The sequence below is a fragment of the Pterocles gutturalis genome, unplaced genomic scaffold (genome assembly GCF_000699245.1).
Source record: "Pterocles gutturalis isolate BGI_N339 unplaced genomic scaffold, ASM69924v1 scaffold27745, whole genome shotgun sequence".
Lineage (NCBI taxonomy): Eukaryota > Metazoa > Chordata > Aves > Pterocliformes > Pteroclidae > Pterocles > Pterocles gutturalis.
In genome coordinates, this window is record NW_010141725.1 from 75853 (window position 1) to 97748 (window position 21896).

Sequence of the window (21896 nt, forward strand, 5' to 3'; positions counted from 1 at the left end):
ACACAGCTAGGGGAGCCTGTGCTGCACTGTGACCCAATTAGTGCTGTCACCCAGTTGCACAGCTAAACCCTACCTTCAGCTATGGCTAGAAAATCCTAGCGAAGATGACGTGAACAACACTTGACCCCACAGAATTTCGTACTGATGATGATAAGCAGAGCTAGCCTACATTTATTTTGCAGATCCAAGCAGAATTTGGAGGGCCATAGGAAAAAAAATGTTCTAAATCAGACATGTTTGAGAACTACTGAGTCACAAGCCTCAAGCTGCGCAAGGTCATTTTTGCAGTTTCTTTTTTCAAAGCAAACCCTAGAATTTATTATATAAAGCAGTGTTGGCAACGCTAAGAATATGCAGTCTTTTTTAGCAAAGCCCTTTGCGGCATGACTATAGTTTCGGGCTTAGAGAAGCTTGCAGATGCTACTGCTTCTATTTTAAGAGGAGAATTAATTTTATATTGCAAAATATTTAATTATTTCCTGTTTAAATGAAATGGAACGACAAAATAGTTATACAATTTTACTAGTTTATATTTCATTTCATAAAGTATACACACTGCAACTATGCTACCACAATGTCCACGCATCTAATATTGATGGAGTTACAGTAATTTTTTTTTTGGTATTAAACAATAGAGATAATGTATGCAGTTAAGGAAAAAAGCTTGGACATAGCATGTTCTATTCCGTAGTTACAGAGCACATTAGCTAGCATTAGTACAGTAAACAAGAAAAAGGTAGAAATACAAAATAAACCAAATATCTTTATATACAAACCAGTGCCTCTTATTGTTACCAGCTTATACTCACACTGCACACAAAATTTATCCACTGATGCAATAGATACTTCAGCATAACACAAACCATTATAAATTAAAAAAATTACAAGGTGCAAAACTCCATTCTACAGCTTTCTGGTGAGAACTCAAGACAATCCAAGGAATAAGAAATCCAAGCACGTTTAGCACCTATTAGTGCAACTGCATCGAGCGTGAAAAATGACCTACACAACCTCTGAACATGTTACCAGGGAAGCTAGCTGGTTAGCTATAGATGCTCTCAGCTACACTCACACAGTGATTTTTGCCTCGTCTATATCTCAGTTTATTGTTTCCTCGTCCCATTCATACCTATGTGCAAAACTAAATCCTGGAAGCTTCTCAGAGCTTCACAGAAGGCCTGCTACAGCCGGATAAAAACAAACAAACAAAAACAAAACAAAGAACCTGACAGAAAAACAAACAAAAAGACTCAATTAAATGTCAGACCATCCACGTAATTAGTACTTAATAGCAGTCCTGGTGTTGGGGATTTTAACGCTGTTGATATGTGGATCAAACAATATGACACAGAAGTGAAACAGAAATTTGCCAAGAATTCTGCTTATTCTTGTCTAGCACTTAGACAAGTCTCCCAGCCTCAGGTTGTGAATTTGTTTGGCAGCCCATGCCAAAAGAGCCCAGAGTTGCATAGAGTTGATTAGTAACAGAAAAAAACGCCAAACACAGAGAGATGGATGCTGCATCTACTAAAACAAAGTGGGATTGCTCGACAGGAATGCTGAAATCATCCCCATTCATAAAGCAAAACATGTCACTCCTACTCTCCATATCCTACCTCTGGGGACTGCTTACTGGCACTGATGTAGTTCTTGCTAAAGTTGTCTTTTTTTGTGTTGTTTTTTTTTTTTTTTCCTTTTTTCCTTTTTTTCTTTTTTTTTTTTAAACTTTGTTAGTGACACTTTTCCTTTCAAATAAAATATTAAAAAAGGTTATAACTGTAAAAAAACCTATCGTATGTAAACTTAACAATTAGGGTTTGGTAAGTTCTCGTACCTAGTCTGTGAAAAGCCTCCAGCCAGACCGCAGAATGGAGTGTTTCTCTGAAGAGCTTAAATCTAGCTACATCACCTGTTAAATATCAGTAGTATGAAGATCCCGTGTCTAGCAATAAAACCTTTCGTGTGTTTCCATCCTCGTTATCAGTGACCTATTGAAATCCTGACATGCTGTGTTTCTATTTTATTTACATTCTGGTCCTCTCATGTCACAGAATTAAACATCTGGCCAAGGAAGGCAACAAAAGGCGTTGTGTTAAGAAGGTGTGTTTGACAGAACGGCTTTTCAACAAGTCTCTTTTCCTTGGACTCCAGTCACTGTTTTTATAGAGCTTATTGTTCTGTTGAACCATGTCTTCTTTGCAGCTTGTACTTCATTCAGTGCCAGACCCAAATGGTGCTCCAAATCCTGCAAACGGAAGAGTAATTTCATTAATTTGTTATGTATTCACAGCACAAGGTTAAACTTAGAAGGCTCTAGGACATCTACAGTCTCTTGGCCACTTTAGAAGTTAAACAAGTCTTACATAAATTAAAAGTAGCACAACAAGCTGATGGAGAAAAATAAAGAGCTTTGAAAAGCAAAACAAGACTTGTGTCATTGCCCTTAGTGAAACATTCAGCTTTCTTTAGTCCATCCAAACCCTTTAATTCTTTCTCACCTGAGAAGGAGCTATTCCCACTGGAAGCAGACTTCCTACAAATTAATGTTTACGTTTCCGTGAACAAGCAGCACTGACATACCAGCTTTAGGCTAGAAGAACAATGTTGTCACATTTTACTCAAATACCTGGAGTGCTTTCCAATCATGTTTTAAGAAACATGTCTAACGTTTGTCACATGTTACTCCTTCGTTTAACATTGATTGTGAGATAAAGAAATGCATGATTCAGTACTTTGTCAGAGCTTGGGTTTCTTCCAAGAAGTTGCAGAAGATCAGTCAGGAAGTACTGCGCTGCAGCCAGGCAGATGTCTGGAAGTCGTAGCTGGTAAATACGGTTCATGCAATTTCAATTACTTTGTCTGCATACACTAAGTTTGGTTAAATAACCCACTCAGGAAATAGCAGGTTAGTTTCAACCAACAGGATCTGTTCCAATCCCTCCACACACACACATTTTTTTAAGGAATGCAGACACACCATATAAACTACAAAATGAATCTCCAAAGCATTACCTGTATTTTACATTCCGCCTCCACAAGCTGCAACTTGGTCTGGGCCAGCTCAAGCTCCATTTCCCTCAGCTGGTTTTTCAGCGTTTCCTTCTCCTCGTCTGTGTCCTCATCTGAACCGTCCTTGGCAGAAGTAGCAACCTTCACACGGCCTTCTTTATTGAAGAACTCCCGGCAATGCTCACAGTCATCCACTTTTTGCTAAAGTAAACACCTGATTGTGAATGTCTGCATTGAAGTGCTGGTGAGATGATCAAAGCCTTTCCCTGCTTCTGCTCTGGAAGAGCAGCACAGCCCAAGAGGGACCACGAATGACTTGCAAACTCAGGAACTTTTGGGGAAGCACAGCCAAGCAGAACTCCAGCCACCCCCAGATTTACGGGCTCTGGCAAACACTGCCGTATTTTCGGTAACACAGTATTGCTAGAATAATGGGCTCTGTACTGCCTACATGTTACTTTATGATAAAGGACAGTCAGATAAATCTCCTCCAGGAAAGACTCCTCATAAAATTAACAGTTATTGTTGCCCAGTATCAACATTCGTATGTAACCAGTCTAGCATGGGAGAGACCTGACAGTTACTCATCTCTTCTCCAAGATTTTCCCCTTATAATCTTCTTTCCAAAACTGTAAGTCACTAAGGATTTCTCTTTCAGGCACCATTTTAGTAATGAAATAAATTGTGTGCTTTCTGCTAGGATATTGCTACTAAGAGATTCAAACACTGTAGACTCTGGATCTGGCTGGTCTCTTACCCGTATTTTCTCAATTTCAGCTTTATTTGCTGTTTGTTGCTTTTCCAGTCGCTCACTCAGCTGGGAACAAATCTGAGAAGCAAAATTATGTTACCAGACCATTTATACATGTAAATTCCCTCCCAAATGAATGCTAAAGCTCAAACAATGCTACAGGAATATTAACATGCTCTGAGAAAGCCAGGAAAACTGGGATGCTGCATTAAGTTGTCCCATTGTACCTATTCTTGTTCTCTACATATTCTTCTATGCCCAAAGGAAAAAGTGCAGTTTCAACATATGTCATTTGCAGTTTGGCCTTGCTAAAGGAGACAGAAAAGGTTAGCAATGGGTTGGCTCTTTTTGTTGCTTTTGGGATAAAAGAACCAGGCAAGACAGCCATAGTGGTAGGAAACCAGTTCATTCCTCAGACCTGCGTGATGCAGACTTAATGGTTTGAAGGTTACGGGCCCCCTAAAAAGATACATGAATTTGCTCCCTTGATACCTTATGATCAGGAGCTGGAATTCCAAAGCAAAATCTTTGAAAGGAAAAAGGCACGGTTTTTATTTCTTAAGTGCAGTTACCATTTGATTGAAGGAGGGAAGCTGGGAGAGAACATTTTTTTGGAATGAGGTGAACCTTTCATACACAAGAGCTCATTTGAACAACGTTCGGCTGTAACCGAGGCTGTGGTGACTGATGACCTGCAAATACCTACATCAGGGGCAAACAGAACTGACCACCAAGCATCAGGATCACGGCAAAAGAAAAATGCAAAACCAACCACAAGCTTCCCATTTAAAATAGCTAAAATGTCTCCTCAAATGCTCGGCACAGAGTGCACTTATTTCCAGCAATCTCCTAAAATACCCGGGAAAGTCTTGCAATTTGATAGCAAACCACATCATCGCGAAGTTGTACTTACCTGTTTGTAGTCACCAATAATAGAGCTGTTCTTTTTGATCTCTGACTCTGCCTTATCTAGTTCCCTACGACACATTTCCTTCAGCTATAGGAAAAAAAAAAAAAAGAAAAAAAAGAGTAAAGAGTTTATGTATTTGTACAGTCTGAAAAACAGCCAGGTGGTATTTCCTCCTTCTTAACCTCACAGATTTCACGCAGGCCTATACTCTACACCAGGGAACGATGGTCTAACTCAGCGCCATGCAGACAAGGAAAACCTGGACTTTGGTGGCCATCACTGTTAGAAAAATTGACTAGCTAAGAGAATAAAGTATTTAAAAAAAAAAGTACTGGCAGCTGAAGTCCTATACTGCCTCTCTGTGCTGCAATCTCTGGGACAGTCTGTGCCTTCGTGATTTCAAGTTAAGAATTCACTACCCTATGAAGCACCTGGCAGGAAAGCGAAGAATTCTGCTTTGCTGACATCCTTCACGCTGCAGAAGAGGGAGAAACATGACTAAGAACATTAAGCCCTTCCCACACTTGTCACTTTTTTTAAAAGATTTTTGTAGGCACAGAAATGTGAAAACAACAGAAGTGCCCCTAACCTGAGCTGATTCTTCTTCTAGGCGCCTCTTTTCTTCTTCTGCATCAATCAACTTCTGTTTGGTCATTAGCAGCTCCTTATTCAGAGCATCTGCCTTTTCCTCTGCCTGAAACACAAAGAGTGGAGCACAGCACTGAAGAGAGGCATCCTTGCTGTGCCGATGCACCAGCTCCAGCAGGACACAGCCTTTCACTCGTATTAATAAGGGTCTGTTCATTGTTATTAATATCAATAAAACTTTATTCTGAAAATTATTTTTCTAAAAATTACCATCTGCAATGGCAAAGTAGCAACAAATCAAAATTAACAAAGTATACTACGCTCCATCACTCCAAAATTCCTCCTTGATTCAGTGATTAGTTTTAGAAGGGAATACAGATTGCTCCAAAGAAATCCAGTAACAGAAATATGTTTTATTTTCTCATCCACACTGGAAGTTCACCAAAACATTTTGAAGACAACAAAAGGCACAGAACAGCTTACAATGTGCAAGATCAAAAAAAGACTAAAACCAGCTTCGACCTAAGTTCAATTCGTAAACATTCAACCTTGCAATTAAAACAGAATTAAAGAAAAACACCTCTAGAACATTTAAAAAACCCAGAACACTATGGCACCTACCAATGGATGTGATACCACCTTTATTATATCACCCAGAAAATCCTGCATGAAAAAACTTGGCTGCCAAAGCAAATGTAAGAGTCAGACCCTTCTCTCCTTTCCTCCTTAAAGAAGAGATGGCTCACCAGAAACCATACAATCCTTTTTTACTGCAGTTTTTTAAGAATAAAAATGTATTGTTAAAAAATCTCTGGCTCTTTATAAATGACTAAAAACTCTCTCTGCAGAGTTAAGACACCTTTTCCTGTCTTACATGCAGCAACGCAGTACTTCCCAATAGGTGTATGAATTCTACATAAAAATAGATCAATAACTCAACTGATATATAAAATCTTCAGAAAGTAGCTGTACCAATTCCCTTCAAAGGAAGAAAATCAAAAAGTGAATCTTAGTCCCTTAAAGTCCTGCTGATCCTTTAAAACAGATGGCAAAGCCAAAGAGAACATCTTTTCATTAGACATGATTTTTAAGCTGTTTTAAAGAAAACTGGGATGTGGGAGTCCAACAACAGTAGAAAAATGAAGCCTATTTTATGGTCTAGTGCAAAGGATATTAGGGAAATTCTTATATTTCCAAATGGTTTGCTTTGATCTTTTAGGCTGCAAAATCTCACGCATGCCATGAAGGTATCAGAAACAGTGGGTTAAACAATGTCCTTTGGTACTTTGCTTTCAGGACATCTGGCTAGCAGAATGAAACTTACTGTTTCAGGATCCAATTAGAAGAATTAATCAGGGTCCTCAAGTAAGATCAAACCTACCAGTCTCCTCCTGGGGCATAACCCAAATGCTGCCACCATTTACCACCTGTGAAGGCACGACTATTATATATCCAATGAGGTATCTGAAAGATTTTGCTAAATTTTGTTCCTGTCTCAGCTCTCCATTTAAAGGAATCAATGTGAAAGCATAACCATGTCTCGTACAGGCGCAAGAAGCCACAAACAACAGTTAATAGCTGACACAAAAAGCTGCTTCAGTACATTTTTGCTGGAGCGAGTGGAACCGCTGGGCGGTCTGCACAGCCTTCTGTGAGCTATCTTTAACGAGTGCAAACACACAGGTAACAGGAAAAGAGCATACCGATGCTTTGTGAAAACCCTGCTTCTAGAACATACTTCTATGATTCACAGATTTTAAAACTAAAAAGCAGTAGATGTAATAAACCTGAAGTCATAAACCAAACTTCATTAAGAGCAGCATTCACCCATTGGCATCAGCATTTACTATGAATATTTTTCCAGCAGCGAGTTTCCAGGAGACCATGGGAAACCTTAAATTCTCTGAAGCAGATAAGCTGAAACATTTTAAAGCCTGTCAACTCCTGCACTGTATGATTTTCAAAAGTAATTTTCCGTTGAGATTTCAGAAATGCACTTATCTTGGTACAGAACAAGAATGGCAAAAGACAAGCACTTGAACTCTTCCCCTCGTCTCCCCAGGCAGACAGACTAAATGTGCTCTAGCCTACCATGGGCACTACAAACGCCAGTATCTTTCTGTCTCTGCATGTCCTGTAAAAAAAAATCATAACCTGATAAAATCTCCCAAACATTAGAATGTAAGGAAGGGAATGGGACAGCAAACTTAAAAAACCAACCAATAATCCTGTAACACAAAGTAAACCTGGAGTCTCCTCCCAAGAGCTCTGCTGATAGGAGAAACAACATCCAGGATGATGAGTTCACGTGGGAAGATTTCTGCAAGCCAAATGGAAACCACAATAACATTTTCAAGGTTGCCTAAAGTACCTGAAAAGCTGATTCCACTGAGAGCCAGACAGACTCAGACTGTCAAGTTTATTAGGCACTTTGGAAAAGCCCATCTGCTGGGAAATCTTGTTCATGAGAATACCAGTTGAAGGCAAACAGAATACAGCATCCATGTTGTTATCTCTGAGACAATCCAAAGACCTGACTGAGCTCCTGATGGCCTTTCTTTTAATATACATGGAGAAGAAAGCAGCTACTCAAGTACAGGCTCAGAGCCTCGCCTCTCCCTCAGATTACTGTGAATGCTTTTCAGAGTATCAGTATTTCAGTCACTGGTCCTGTTTCCCATGGACATCTAACACAGGACTATTTATCATCAGTCTGCAATAAGGACATGGGGGAAAGAATCCCACCCACCCACAGAAAAAATACCCCACCTATCTTCTCCCCAGTGAGAGGAGTAATGAGGAAGCAGCCCCAGTACCTTGTCTCTGCTAGACAGCATAAAGACATGTCTTACATTGTCTAAATCTTTTCGCAGAGCGATCTTGCTGGTCACCAGTTCATGTGCAAGATCGTCATTTTCTTGCTCAAGCCTCATGTTTGCTTCTTGTAGGCGCCGGTTCTCACGCTGTGGGAAACAAAACAAAAGAAATCAAGAAAAAGGTCTTCCCAGGTGTTTGTCTGTAAAACACAACGCTTCCTCTGCCTCAGCACAAGTGCCCACCTTGATTCTTCAGTATCCAAAGACAACTCTACCTGCATGAAATTCAGTGAGGACAAAACTAGCGAGCCATATTGTAAAGATAAAATAAAGCAAATAAAATATTAGCCTTGGGAAGAAACCACATATAAATAACTCTGCTCAGCTATTACCTGTTGAGCTACAGAAATTATTCTGAAGAATGCAATAGTAGGGGTGTCATTCTGCCATCAGTACCTTGCCAGGAAGTTCCTACAAGTACTGATTTTCTTGGCTCAAAATAGAAATTGCATGCTGGAAGTAGGTGAGAGAGGAGGATCCTGGGAAAACCACTCAATTTTCTCCTCTTACAACTCCCAGCACACAGATCTTAAAAAAAGTTCACATAAAACTCTTCAGCTTAAAATAGATAAATTTACATATTTATGTGTGTTCGCTAATGTGTCAGGAATACACGTATATAATTCTTACATAAAATTTGTTCCTACATTATGTTTATTTGATAAATAAAATATTTATAACATTATATACTTACCATTACATACTAATTTTAAATTAGGGAGAGGACTAGAGGCAGGATTATATTCAATTGAAAGCAGAATTATAGTCAGTCAGGTATTTTCTTTCTGTTCATGGCTTCTTTTGGTGCAATCAGCACGTTACACAAGTGCTAGAAACGGGCTCTAGTTGTGTAAGCCCAACTATAAACTCACACTACTCCTTTTTTCATTGTGAAGGTGGGCTCACAACAACCCCATCCTGATTAACTTGGCAAATACACAGAGATTCATGTTCATGTAGCCAATATCAAAATTGGTCACAAAAAAAAATAGCTCAAAGGAAAAGGAGTCAAAGTAGGGACTTCCTGCAGGTACTGTGTGTGAAACCAGATGGAGTAGATAAGCGTTACCTCAAATCTTTCTATAGGGTCCTCCTGTTGAGCTTGCTGCTCTCTCATGGCATGATATTCCTTTTCATATTTCTTCAGCTTCTTCTGGCTAATCTAAATTAAAACAGCCCATTAATTACTACCCAGAACATCAGTGAAAGCACACAATTCACAGAGGGTTATGATAAAAGCTTTAGGCAACTCCCGCCTTCTACAAAACACAGAGAATATTTTCACTCAATTTTGAGTATCAAACCATTAGACGGGGTCAAAAATTCTATTCCAGTCGGTATAATGACAGAAGCATCCCTTCCTCTTATCCTTTTGTGGAACACAGAAAAGTTTTTGAAAGGCATCCACAGGAGCATCCTGCTGAGTTCCCCTGGGGGCTGCACAGCTACTTGATGCTCCAAATACTACCGTGGCTTAGCATAACAGACCGCCTCGAAACCCACAAGACGGGTTTACTTTCTGAACTAGCATGATGCTGAGGTTTCTTCAGCTGCTTTTTCAGCTGTAACATTTATCACCATGCAGAAGTATTTGGTTTACTTTACATGAGACTGCAAATGCTGAAAGGGCAAGTGCCGGCTCAGCTGACATTTCTGCTGGTGTCACTCAAGCTCAGCAGAAACCAGTCCTGTCCGAGGTGCCAGGGTGTCTCGGCAAGCAGCAACAACTCCAAAGCACATATGCTCTGTCCCCCGTGCTCCGGGATTCGGAAGGTTGGAATGCTGTCCTCAGCTCTGACGGACACACAGCACTGGGACAGTGACTCTCTCAGGGTCCCGGTTCCCCTTTGTGAGAAGGGAGAGCAGGGTGGTGTTGGGTTCAGTATTCTGTGCTCGGTGTTCCCGTGCTGCACGGGCAGAGAACCTGTAACAGATCCCAATCAGCATCGCTCCTGGTGTCACCTGTCACCTGTGCCACATGCTGCAATGGTTTAGCAACACGGACCGTGCCACGACCACCGTGAGCGTTTCACATGCAAGTTAGCACGCATCTAAATGAAATCTCTAGTATTCAAAGTTGCTGCTGAACATTTATTATTATTTCAGTAAACCAAACAAAAAGCTATAGCCATGTTTTCCTCTTTAACAAAGCCTTGTCTGAGAAACACATTAAACAAATTTTACATACATAAATGACAGGCACAATGGAAAAGATGTTTAGTTTTGCTTATCTTTGGTTTTATCATTAACAACCCTACCTGGAACGAACTGTAGAAAACTGGTAGCCAGGCTCCCTCTAGTGCGAGCTGCGCAGAAACACTTCACCCTACTCCAGCTCTGACATTTTTTAGGGGATGCCAGCCCATTTAACTGGAGTCAGTCCTGCCACATCACAGCTGCAGAAATTACTCTTAAAGGCTCCAACCACGCAGCCTATTAACCCTTCACTGACAATGAACAGTAGCTTCTTTCCCTGCCCAAATGATTGGGTTTCATACACCAAATCTGAAGCTATGTCAAGCTAGATCTTGAGGTGTGAGGCATCCAGCTGTGTGAGAGGAAAGAAGTCACGCCACTGTATTTTCATCTTCTGTTTTTCCAAGTGCATTAAACCAGTTTTCCCTCTAGATACCAATAAGGAGGTGATCCTGAGCAGACGTACTGTTGTCACCGATTCCGGACACTGGAGCCCTAGAGGGAACCGTGCCCTGGGAAAGCCAGACAGGCCGTGGGGCTTGCGTGGCGGCAGAAGGCAGAAAGAAACACTGACGTCCCACCGCAGTTTTTAAGGGGCACAGAGGCAGCAGTAACTCTGTCAACATTTGACTGCAATACTGAGGAGTGACTTTAAGAATCCAGAGCTGTCTCAAGCTGATCGTTCACTGACCTCCTTTCCAGCAGAATGCTGTTGTAATCACGATGCCTCAGCCAGGCTACTTCTCCCTTCCTATAAATGATTTATTTTGACATCAGGCCCTTTTCTTCTCAAAAACACTTCCAGACACAGGGCTGGAGATTTCTACTGACAGCAAAGGACTTACATTTTAGGTCAAAGAAAGCAATTACGTGCAGCACTCCCACCAGGGGCAGCACAGACGGATGTGATACTGAAGTGTTCAGCATCTGTGCAGAGCCCCGCAGCGCAGCCCCTGCTTTCTCCAGCACCTTCCACTTAATCCCCCCAAAAACACACAGCGCTGGAAGAAGCAGTGGACAACCCTGCCGTGTACTGCTCAGAGAACACCGTTTGCTTTAACCCAGCACTGGGAATGCAGGGAATCCGGGCAGAGTGGGAAGAGGAACAAGTTATTTGAAAATGTGAAAGGCACATGCACTCATTACACATGGTCGGGCAGAGTGGAAAGAGGAACAAGTTATTTGAAAACGTGAAAGGCACATGCACTCATTACACATGGTCTTAACCGGATGCACGTGCAACATCTGATCTGTAGACTGGAGAGCTAACACAGCTTTATTCTTGCTTATGGGGTAATTTCTACACTAGTTTCATATAAGACATGCTTGAACCCTATACAGCATAGTGCTATCCGTACCGCTACTACACCACTGCATTTGACTCAAAATTCATCTACATGAAACTGTGAAGAAAGAATCACAGATTCCTTAAAATACACAAAATTCCATTTCACAACTCAATCGTTACATCTATAAAGAGGAAACAATAACTTCCTAACTGTATCTTTTTTTTGAAAATTTCACTTTAAGGGCTTATTCTGAAGTACCCACATAAAGCTTGAGTTACAATATTTACTGATCAGAAAAGCCATTGGCTTCCAGCTGCCAGGTAATGCAATATTTACTATATGTAACTAAAGTCTTAATGTATGGGCTAGAACTTTAATTTCATATCACTCTGAGAACCTTGGGGCTTTACTGTGAAGCACCTGCGATGTATTTGCATTTGGACAAGCAAATTGCAAAGCTCAATATGGAGACAGGAGCTGTACCCATCAAAGATACGCTTGCAGTTGCCATCCACCACATCTTTACCTTCATGTTACATGCTAATTCCATCAGCTTTTTGGCATTTTCTTCTGAACGATATCTCTTGGGCAGCTGTACACGGAAGAATTTTAAAGCCCCTTCAAAGTCAGTCAGTAACAAATCGTCCTTGGTAGTCTAGAGACAAGGAAAGAAAAACCCATAACTGCAAGGCAGGTTTTGTACAGTTACTGAATCCTCAGAGACAATAAAGCAACAACAGTTTTGTAAAGCTCCAAGAACATAACCACTTTTTAACCTTCTGCAAACAGTGTTTGTTTCTGTTTCTGCAACCTTCTGTTTCCCAACACCACTGTGCTGTACAGGGCATGCCCCGGACAACAGCACATGTAGTACAGAAGTCATTAGCTTTTCAAAAATGAGCATAGGCATCCTAATTTTTTTATATGGTGCATATGATGCATAAAACACAAAGTAGCATTGTATACTCACTTTTAATAATCCCAGTGCAACATTAAAGATAACACTTATTCCCTGGAGAGAAAAATAATGACAAAATAAATTAATTTCTCAGTATTCTTTCACTGTTACTTTAAAATTATAAAAAACCCTTACAACTTCACTATGAACACATTTACTATTTATGAATTGAAAATGTTTCTAAACAAATAGAACTGATTTTCTTGATACCATCTGTTGATTTCTATCACACTGGCACATGGACAAAGCAAGTAGCAGAGAGATACAGAGAAAGGGTAAAAACATTGACCAAGAGAGTTACAAATGCCGAAACCCCTCAGTGAAGGAAATGCAGACAAACCACCACCTCACAGCAATGAATGCTAACCAGCGAGTAAAAAAGCAAATCATTAAAGAACTCAAGGATGCTTCGGTACTAAATGTGATTTGTTCACTGATGTTAATAAGCTCTAACTCAAATTACAGATGTACTGTTCTAAACATGATTACATACAAAATCTCAGTGTAATGAATTTTGGTCTCTAAATATACGCTGTGAAGTATAAAGGGAGTTCAAGTTTCCAGGAGAAAGAGCTCCAAGCTTGCTAGATTGCAGGCATGAGAGTTAGCTGGGCAATTTTATATGCAATAGCCTCCATACAATAATATTCTAGAGAAAAAAAAAATCATTGCGTATAATATAATTTAACAAGAGACCAATCTACATATTTGCAAATTAACTCTCATCCCATGAGCACTGTACAGAATCTCACATAGATTCAACATTTATAAGAAATACGGGATTATAATCTTTTTATATAGATACTGACCCCTAATTTATGTCTCTAGAATGCTGAGAACTCTTTTTCATTGCAGAAACATAACATTTCTACATAAAAATAATTATCACATGCCTCGCTCTGCAGAAACAGACAGTACTAAGGACATCAGTCAAGACAGTGAGACACTGTCAGAAGCTGCCAGCAGTGCAAGTGTCGAGTTGTAACACATACCTCACATAAGAGTAAGTCAATAATATGGAAGACCATGTAGAGAGGGAATTTTGCAGTGAAGAGGGTAAGGAACCACTGGGAAGCATACATGTGCGCTTCAAGGCTAATGTCCAGAAAGTGGTTATACAGATCAGGAATGTATTCCTAATAACAAAAAAACACATAAATACTGAAGGTTAATTTATACTATTTTGGAAGTGTAGCTGAAATCCCAAAGTAACAGAAGTAAGTAGGGCAGAGTGACAATCTGTGCAGCAAGTCAGCCTTCTGCATCCACCCGTGCCTGACAAGGCAGCTGCCTGACATGCCAGAGGAGCTCCTAAGGACGCAGAAGGCTTGCCGCGCTGTGGATGCTCAGAAGGACACTGTATCACGTGCACAACGAGCCCAATCTCCGAGCTCTCACCTTAGCAGGAATCCCATCCAGTGGACGTGCTGACACTGCAGAGCCATTCTGCGGTGTGCCCGCTGCGAGCTCAGAACTCGCCGCTATGCCAGGCCACGCGAGAGCCGCTCCAGCTGCCTCCAAACCTACTGCACACTGCCAGTGGCACCAGCCTGCTCTCGAGTCAACATTCTCTATTCTTAAAAAACCTCCAATATGGACAGTCCTCACTCTTCACCCTCACTAAGAGGTCACAAACACTATTCACGTGCACAATAAACAGCCCGTTTTGAATTGCAGGCTCTGATCTGTTCCCTTTCTGCACGTTTGGACACCTACCTGCATGAGGCGCTCCAGCTGATAGAACTTGCAGTGCAAATCTTCAAAGTTTTGCTTGAAAAGTTCCCTGAGTCCATAATCAAACATGATTTTGACCAGAACACTGAAAGCTTGCTCCTCAGGCATCTGTGAGAGAGGAAGGTGCCGTTATCACAGAGCATTTAAATCTTTCAGAGGGGTTCCACTCACCCTTCTCCTCCCTCTCAGAGAGAGGCTGAGTTGTCACTGCTTTTTAATCTGGCCCTACCCAGTTTAAAAGTAAACAAGAATATTAACACACAAAATGAGGTCTAGTGTTGCAACCAGCATTTCATTCTTATTCTGTGGAATAAACCACCTCTCAATCACTCGACTAAAAATAATCACTCAGACATCAAGACCAAAGCAGCTTCTTGGTGTCTTTGTTCCAAATCACATCAGCATCAGAATCTTGCAGATCAACTTTGTCGCCTATGTAACTATGACAGAAGCAGTACTACTAGAGGATGTTTCACAGGATCTCTCCCTTATTCTTAATGATCTATTTACCTTTTGCAATGACATTATTACGTTTGATGTTTACTTATTAGATGGCATGAATAAGAGAGGCCAGTAACTGCTGACACGAGTTCCACATATCACAGCTCAGCATGCGTTTGGGAAAGTTCACTATCCCTCTCCTGCCAAAAACTGAAGAAACACTCATCAAAGCTCATCAGTGTTTAGACATTTTTCCCTGACATCAAAATTCAGTTCTCATATTTCCATAGTAAATTCTGACTTCAGGTCAATCACTTGTTCCTGTAAAGGACAGAACATCCATCTCAAGTATTCTATTATTAATCTGCAGATGGAGTTTGTTAAAACTGAAAACTCTGCTGAGACATTCCAAACTGGTACTGAAAGACTTCCAGAAACTTAATTTCCTTCTCTGCAACATTTCTTTTTAATATTTATTTTCCCTAGCAGCCAAACTCCAAAGGCTGGCTTCAAAGAGAATCAAATAAAAAGAAACTTATTTGAAATTTGTCCTTTTTAAATGCATACATTATTCCCAGAAGCAACAGCTATTGTTAAAGAAAGAATTCTAGAATAACCCATGGTTCATTCTTGACAGCGAGTCTCTCTAATGCAATGGATATTAAAAAAATGGGCTTACGACAATGAAAAAGCTAAAAGCAAGCACAAACGAAGCGTTCAGTAAAAAAATTCTTCTATCAGAAAGTATCACCCTTCGTGATCTGATTCAGTGTAGTAATAAAAAAATTATTTGCTCATCAAGTAAATATTTCAGATTACAGCTACAAAGAACTAAAAGGTTGTTATCATTTAATCCTTTGGCTTTTGGTTCCAAAGAATGGCATTTACAAGCTCTTCTATATCCTCCACTGACTGTACAACACTACGGAAAATCCTCCAGTGAACACCAGACTTCCTCTCCCACTGAAAACTGCGCAGAAGTCTTCATACGCCGTTCTCTATGGTAGCAACAATCACTAAAAAGCAGCTGGGGAAGAGAAATCTCAAAACACTACTGGGCTTAGGAACTCTGTTCCGTTTCAACTGCCCATGCTTATGATAGAAACACTGATAAAAAGCAGACGTTACTTTAAAAAAGAACAGTCTATAAATAATTTGTACAGATTTCTAATCCTCTCATATTTCCCAAGCGTGAGTGAATCTGAAACTTTTCCTTCTGATATACAGTAACCATAACTCACTCTAGCTTCTGAACACGCAAGCAATTAAAGGACCGTACTCTGATTACACTTCTGCCAACAACAATTAAGTTTAAAAAGCATACTTCAGTATCTTTTAAGAAAATTAACATCTTACTGTATCCTCCAGTAACCTCTCCAACCAAGCAGCCCAAAGGGCTACAACAGAGCAGCCCACGCGGGCAGCGCTGCTCAGCACTGCTCAAAGCACTCAGACCCAATAAATGACATCCCATCAACGTCACAACTACACTTCTGTGTATACACGACATATGGCAACTACCATCCGTAGTTCTGACTGTTCCAATAGAAATGTCTGCTAAAAAGCTTAAACCTTGAAACCCTCAAACAGAGCCACTTCCAGCATTATCTCACACACAGCTCCCTGCCTACTGGTGGTGGTGAGGACAAGCCTGCAGCGTTTGGAACGGAAGGGGTCCTGAAACAGAAACACAGTCAACGCTGACTGGAGACAGGAGTCGTTAGGAATACCACAGGACGTTTTAAACAATATACTCTTCTCTGTCTAAAATCACATTATTATTGACCAACATATAAATGGATACGTGGCCTGCAAGCCTACTAGATCAGGAGTTTCCAACATTTGTTCTAGGCAAGTGGAGTAATATTTATTCTTAGGCTTAAACGGGGAAAAAACCCACCACTTACATGTAGAAGCAGCACAGCAGCAAGAAACGACTGGCCTTGGCAGTAGCCAATCTCTTCATCATAGACAGAGTAGGCCTAAAAAAAAAAAAATCACGACTTTACAGCATATCAGTCTCAAGCTACAAACACAAAGAAAACAAAACACTGCATTGAATATAGGTCCATAAAATTTTCACGGGGTGCATCAGTTGCCATTCTGATGAAGGGATAACCTGTATGAAAATCAAACTGGGATAGATAGGGACAGGAGCTGGTTACAGTGACGCACCAAGACCGCTGCAGCCCGTTACACCACTGATCTGAGTGCTTGCACCTCTAAGGGGGTGCTACAGTGACATTAGGAAGAGGGAAAAACACTAGGAACAGAAAAGAGCGAGCACTGGAAGCTAAAACATTCCAGCTGAAATAACTGAATAAATTACAAGCTGTCCATTTTTGCTAATTTCTTCCTTTTAATAAGCACCTTCAGTGCATGCCTATGCCTTTATAACATTCATGGGAGGTACACAGTTATCTCCAGTTTTAAAGGCAGCTATACAGGGCAGCTTATGGTATACAGCTCTAACCAGTTAAACACCTACAGTGAAGAACCAGACCCGGTCCAGGGCCAGAGCCTGTCTCCATGCTATGGTTAACTGTAACACACACACATTTTTCTCAGGTAACAGAGTTACCTCTGTTAATGATGTTAAATACAAGTCACCAAAACCAGTCAAGAAGAATTTAAAGAATACCTTGCATATTTTGTACAGGGAGTCCTGGCCATCTCCCCCAGTATCTTTAAAATAATCATGAGCAGGGAACGTCCGATTGATGTCTCGGGTGATAGCACTGTCTTGTGGAGACTCCTATCAGAAAAAAAAAAAAAAAAAGGTAAATTAAAACACACCAAAAGAATATAAATTGCAATATGCTAGGACTGAGAGTTAGGAGACTGGCATTGTGTTCTGTGCACTCTTCTAAATTTGACAAAACACAGTTCGCTCAACCAGAAGAGGCTGCCTGCAGGCTGGCAGCTCTAGATCATCATCTTCATGGATTTGGTTACCTAAGCACAGCTGGGAATGGTCAGCGAGTGGCAGAAAAACCACACATGCAGAAGTGTTCCAGGACATCGCAGTGCAGAGAGCAGCCTTCCCCCAGAGACTTCTGAACATCAATGCTGCCCGCCACTTTCTTTTATCTCAAAACTGTGGAGATTGACAGTCAATGGTAAGCGCCTGCATGCTGCCATCCAAAATTCTGTCCCTTAGGTTGAGCTAGAGAAACCATTCTTCATCTCCTCCACAGAATTAGACAATAGAAAAGTAGGAAATTGATAGTATCATTATAAGGATATCAGAAATAAAATCCAATGCTAAATAGATTTCATGTAACTGTGAGCCTTTGCAGTCAACGCAGACGAGTAGGATGAAGGCTGGCTGTTAGCTTCAGATAGTTTTGCAAGTAGAGAAAGGAACAATTCTGAAAACTTTAAAGCATGCCAGTACAGTCTTAGTGATAACTTTCAGTTTCTTCAAAGTTTGCAAGACTGAATCACAGCCAAGTACTCTGCTTTGCAAGAGCCCAAGTACTGTTCACCGCCCATGGCAATTTGTGGCACCAAACGAGTGGATTTCCTGAGCGGTACCGCTGTTCCGCTGCAATGGCAAAACAATCTCAAACCCACTGGATCTTTAATCCACTTATTTAATAGCAGAGACTAAAGCACCTGGTTGGAAACTCTTAGGATAGGCTTCTCAAACAAACCACTCATTACGGCTAAAGAGAACTAATTAGTGGCCTCTCCGGCTTTGCGTGACTAGTTCAGCGCTTGACTCCTGTGCCTCAGTACAATGCTTCAAGTAATCTGTAACGCTGGTTCCTGCAGCTGAAACAGAGCTTGGGGAGAGAAAAATTAACGGAAATGATAAGGTTTAAAAAATGTTTTTCAAACCATGGCTTTGAAATCTCCCCATTAGTACAAACTGCTGCAATCCAAGCATTGTGTAACCTTTTCTTTACTCCTATTTTTATACCTTGCTGTGAGAATTGGCTCAATGGGCAATTTCTCATGCTTTCAGGGGACTGGGAACTGAAGGAAACCCTTCTGAACCCACACCCTTCACAAACTGGGATTGAAAAATAGAAAGCTAAGAATGACAGGAAGAAAAAGAAAGTAATAAAGAAAACAGAATGGAAAACAGCCATGAGAACTGAGGCAAGTGCAGTGAAGATTAGAATTCTCACAGCAGTTCACTGCTCCAAAGGAAAGCAGGAAAACACCGATGCTCAGACTGAGAACATACCCCTCCTCCCCTTCTTTTACACACTTTAAAATATCAGAGGAGTATAGAAACCTTCATCTTCAGCTGATGTAAAAAGAAACATGTGAGTAATTATGGAAACCAGGACGCAGCCCAGCAGATAAAAGCTCATCTCTTCTATCGGCCCGTCTATAAAAGCACAGTGGTTCTTGCCTCCTCAACAGGACACACTTAAAAGACATTTTCCTTGTATTTTCCTGATCTTCCGGGGACCATCCCAGGATCTGCAAACCACATCGTGCAGATACAGCCTCGATCAATGTCTTCAGGCTGAGACTGTGCTACTTCAGAAGCTTTTTCTTAGCTTAAGCCACAATTAAAAGACATGGAAGAGCTGGAGGCCCTAGTACCTCTTCATGGGGATGATCTACCTGCAGTTCTCAGCAGCTCAGCTTTATTCCTCCTAATCCCCTACATAAACCCAAGGGAAAGAAGCAGCAGCAAAGAAGAGCTGAAGGGACAAGATCTGTGATGAAAAAAACCTGAAATAAGAAATCTCCAGAGACGCAGGGGAAGTTGCCTGCTGGAAGTGGCTCACCACCCAGAGACCAACCCTGTCTCCCCCGGCTACCAGAGAAATCTCACAGCGACACAAAGCATCAAGGCTTTACCTAGACGCTGGTTGACTTCAAAAACAAACATAAAAATGGAAAAAGGGTGAGGTCCAAACTTCAGATTCCCCCCTGCTTCCACCCTCAGAATGATTCAAAATAGTTTGCCTTGGGGTGAGTTACCCGACACATCCACCACAAACACCAAACTCGGCTTGATTCTCCCTCCTGCCGCAATGGGATCAGTTGTCACACTGCAAGTATTTCTTGGGAAGGTCCCACTGACTTTGCCAGGATTTTGTCCCACGGGCAGAGATTACCGTGAGAAGGGTCTAGAGACCCAATCATCGGTGGAGTTCCACCCGCTTTGCCCAGGTCAGACCAGCACGTGGCACGGAAGAGAGCTGACAGCCTGCAGCAGCCGCAACAAGCAGAAAAAGCCAGAACCCTCTGAAACTTCCATGGGCAGCAACAAGGGTAATATCACACGATGGGGAGAAGCGATTTTGAGCAGATTTGTACATTTTAAGTACATCTGAAAATATTAAGAGGTCTTCCGATAGCTATTGTCAATGTTAGTGGGACACCGTGACACCGGGTCTGTTTTGCAGGTCGATGGCACTCCCAAGATTACTCTTCATAAGCAATCTTTACACTGATTTTGACAGAGTGCATTTCCTGCATTTGTCTTTGACCGAGCCACTGTGAGAAGGTTTTGGTAAGAGGAATTACACCTGTTACTGAGACCTTAAGGAAATATCACAAAACCCACTTTCAAAGCAATGTACTTGTTGACTTCTCCCAAGAAATGCTGCCCGCACGCTCCTGGGTCACCTGGAGTTGGCACTTACTGAGAACATCCACAAAGAAATAGTACTTGTGGCAAAAACCTGAATAATTTAAATTAATTCGGAATGGTCAGACAGCTGCAATTTGATACAATAGTGCATTGATACAGCATAGTTTCAGTCCAAATATGGCAATATAGTGCAATTCTAAAAATAAAAGTGAATCCCCTGTGATATCCAGCCCTTGCACTGTGTTCGTTTCCTTTTAGGGCTCGAGTTTCCCACAGGAAAATTAGAGAGAGGAGTTTGCCTACAGTGCCCTACATCATGTATGGATAAAGCATAAACACAAAACGCACGCTGGAAGGTTTTCCTGCTCTGGCAATTACGTATAAGCCAGCCTATTCAGAGCAATGAAGAGAAGAGGAAGAAACCCCACCCAGCCCCAAAGGAGCACACCTTCAGCAGCACCGTTACAGAAAGTCATCCGAGACAAGACGTGAAAACATGTGACGCATCATTTATTTCTTAAATGTATTTATGATCCATTCAGACCTTTCAAATAAAGTGTACAAGTGCATTTCAGAATAAAAAACTACACTCTTCACACAGCTCTGTAGAACACTACATTTCATCAAGAAACTTGAAGCAAAAAACTTCCTATTAAACCACCCATGCATCCTTTGGCTACAATATTATCACTGATCAACAAGTACTGCTATTCAACTTGGAGCTTCCCTTTAAAGAGAAGGAGCATCCTCAAACATGCTCCCCCTTCCAGAGACCTCTCTTTAAGGAGAGAATATGAAATAAATTAGCTAGGCTTTTAGGCAGAACAGTAAGGCTACTTAGTACTGTTGATGCATGATCCATACATTGGGAGAACAGGCAATCCTAGGCTATGTGAAACGCGCCAACAGCCCTTGAAAGTTTAGTAGTATCGAGATTACATCAATCCAGAACAAATGGCAGACAAAAAGTGGAACAATCACTGAAAAATGTGCAGTTTCTCTTAGGATGGGAAGTGCTGATAACAGATTCAGAGAAGTGTTTATAAAACTCGCTAAGAACCACACTGACATTCTTAAAATTACATATTTTACAAAGCCCTAAACCGTGTCACTGTACAACTACTGCCGTGTTAAATTAGTTATTTTAAAATGCATATATACATATTCGTCATATATATGGGTATATGTATTTTAAATCAAGCAATTTAACAGGGCAGTAATTGGACAGTCACACAGGACACATATATATGTATGTATGTACATCTACAGCAAAAAGGAAACAAGCCAAGAGATGTATGACACAGCTGGGGTACAGATCATCTCAAAGGGAATAACACATTTCTTTGAGTTTTAATACCTCATAGCAAAATTACCTCTCGGAAATAATTACGCAAAGATTTAGAATCAGATATTTACATGCTTCCGATTTATCTCGTTCCATTTAATATTTAAAAATATGCAAGTATTATTTTAAATCAGTAACATTTGTCATTTTTGGCTCAACTGTAGTTTTTCTTATTATTAGTCTTAGTTGAAAAATCAGCTACAGAAATGTCTTAAAACGATGGGGTAGAAGCACCC

General features: G+C 40.9%; 1 protein-coding gene across 1 annotated transcript; it reads right to left on the bottom strand.

Moving 5' to 3' along the window:
* Nucleotides 1–506: 506 nt before the first annotated feature.
* Nucleotides 507–18415, bottom strand: RABGAP1 (RAB GTPase activating protein 1). The gene is made up of 14 exons (XM_010084133.1): nucleotides 18371–18415; nucleotides 17394–17507; nucleotides 16660–16734; nucleotides 14294–14419; nucleotides 13570–13713; nucleotides 12590–12631; nucleotides 12146–12274; nucleotides 9204–9296; nucleotides 8111–8221; nucleotides 5260–5364; nucleotides 4674–4757; nucleotides 3767–3838; nucleotides 3013–3210; nucleotides 507–2245 (listed from the first exon to the last, which is right to left on the bottom strand). Exons 1-14 carry the CDS (start codon nucleotides 18413–18415, stop codon nucleotides 2123–2125), a joined length of 1461 nt encoding a protein of 486 aa, XP_010082435.1. The 3' UTR covers nucleotides 507–2122.
* Nucleotides 18416–21896: the final 3481 nt, after the last annotated feature.

Excerpts from the sequence above, each read along its gene's own strand:
- RABGAP1 (XM_010084133.1), bottom strand. The coding sequence starts at position 18,415 with ATGAGTGGTTTGTTTGAGAAGCCTATCCTAAGAGTTTCCAACCAG. Across the intron at positions 17,508-18,370 it reads TCCTAAGAGTTTCCAACCAG|GAGTCTCCACAAGACAGTGC; the intron begins GTGCTTTAGTCT and ends TTTTTCTGATAG. Across the intron at positions 3,211-3,766 it reads CTGAAATTGAGAAAATACGG|CAAAAAGTGGATGACTGTGA; the intron begins GTAAGAGACCAG and ends TGTTTACTTTAG.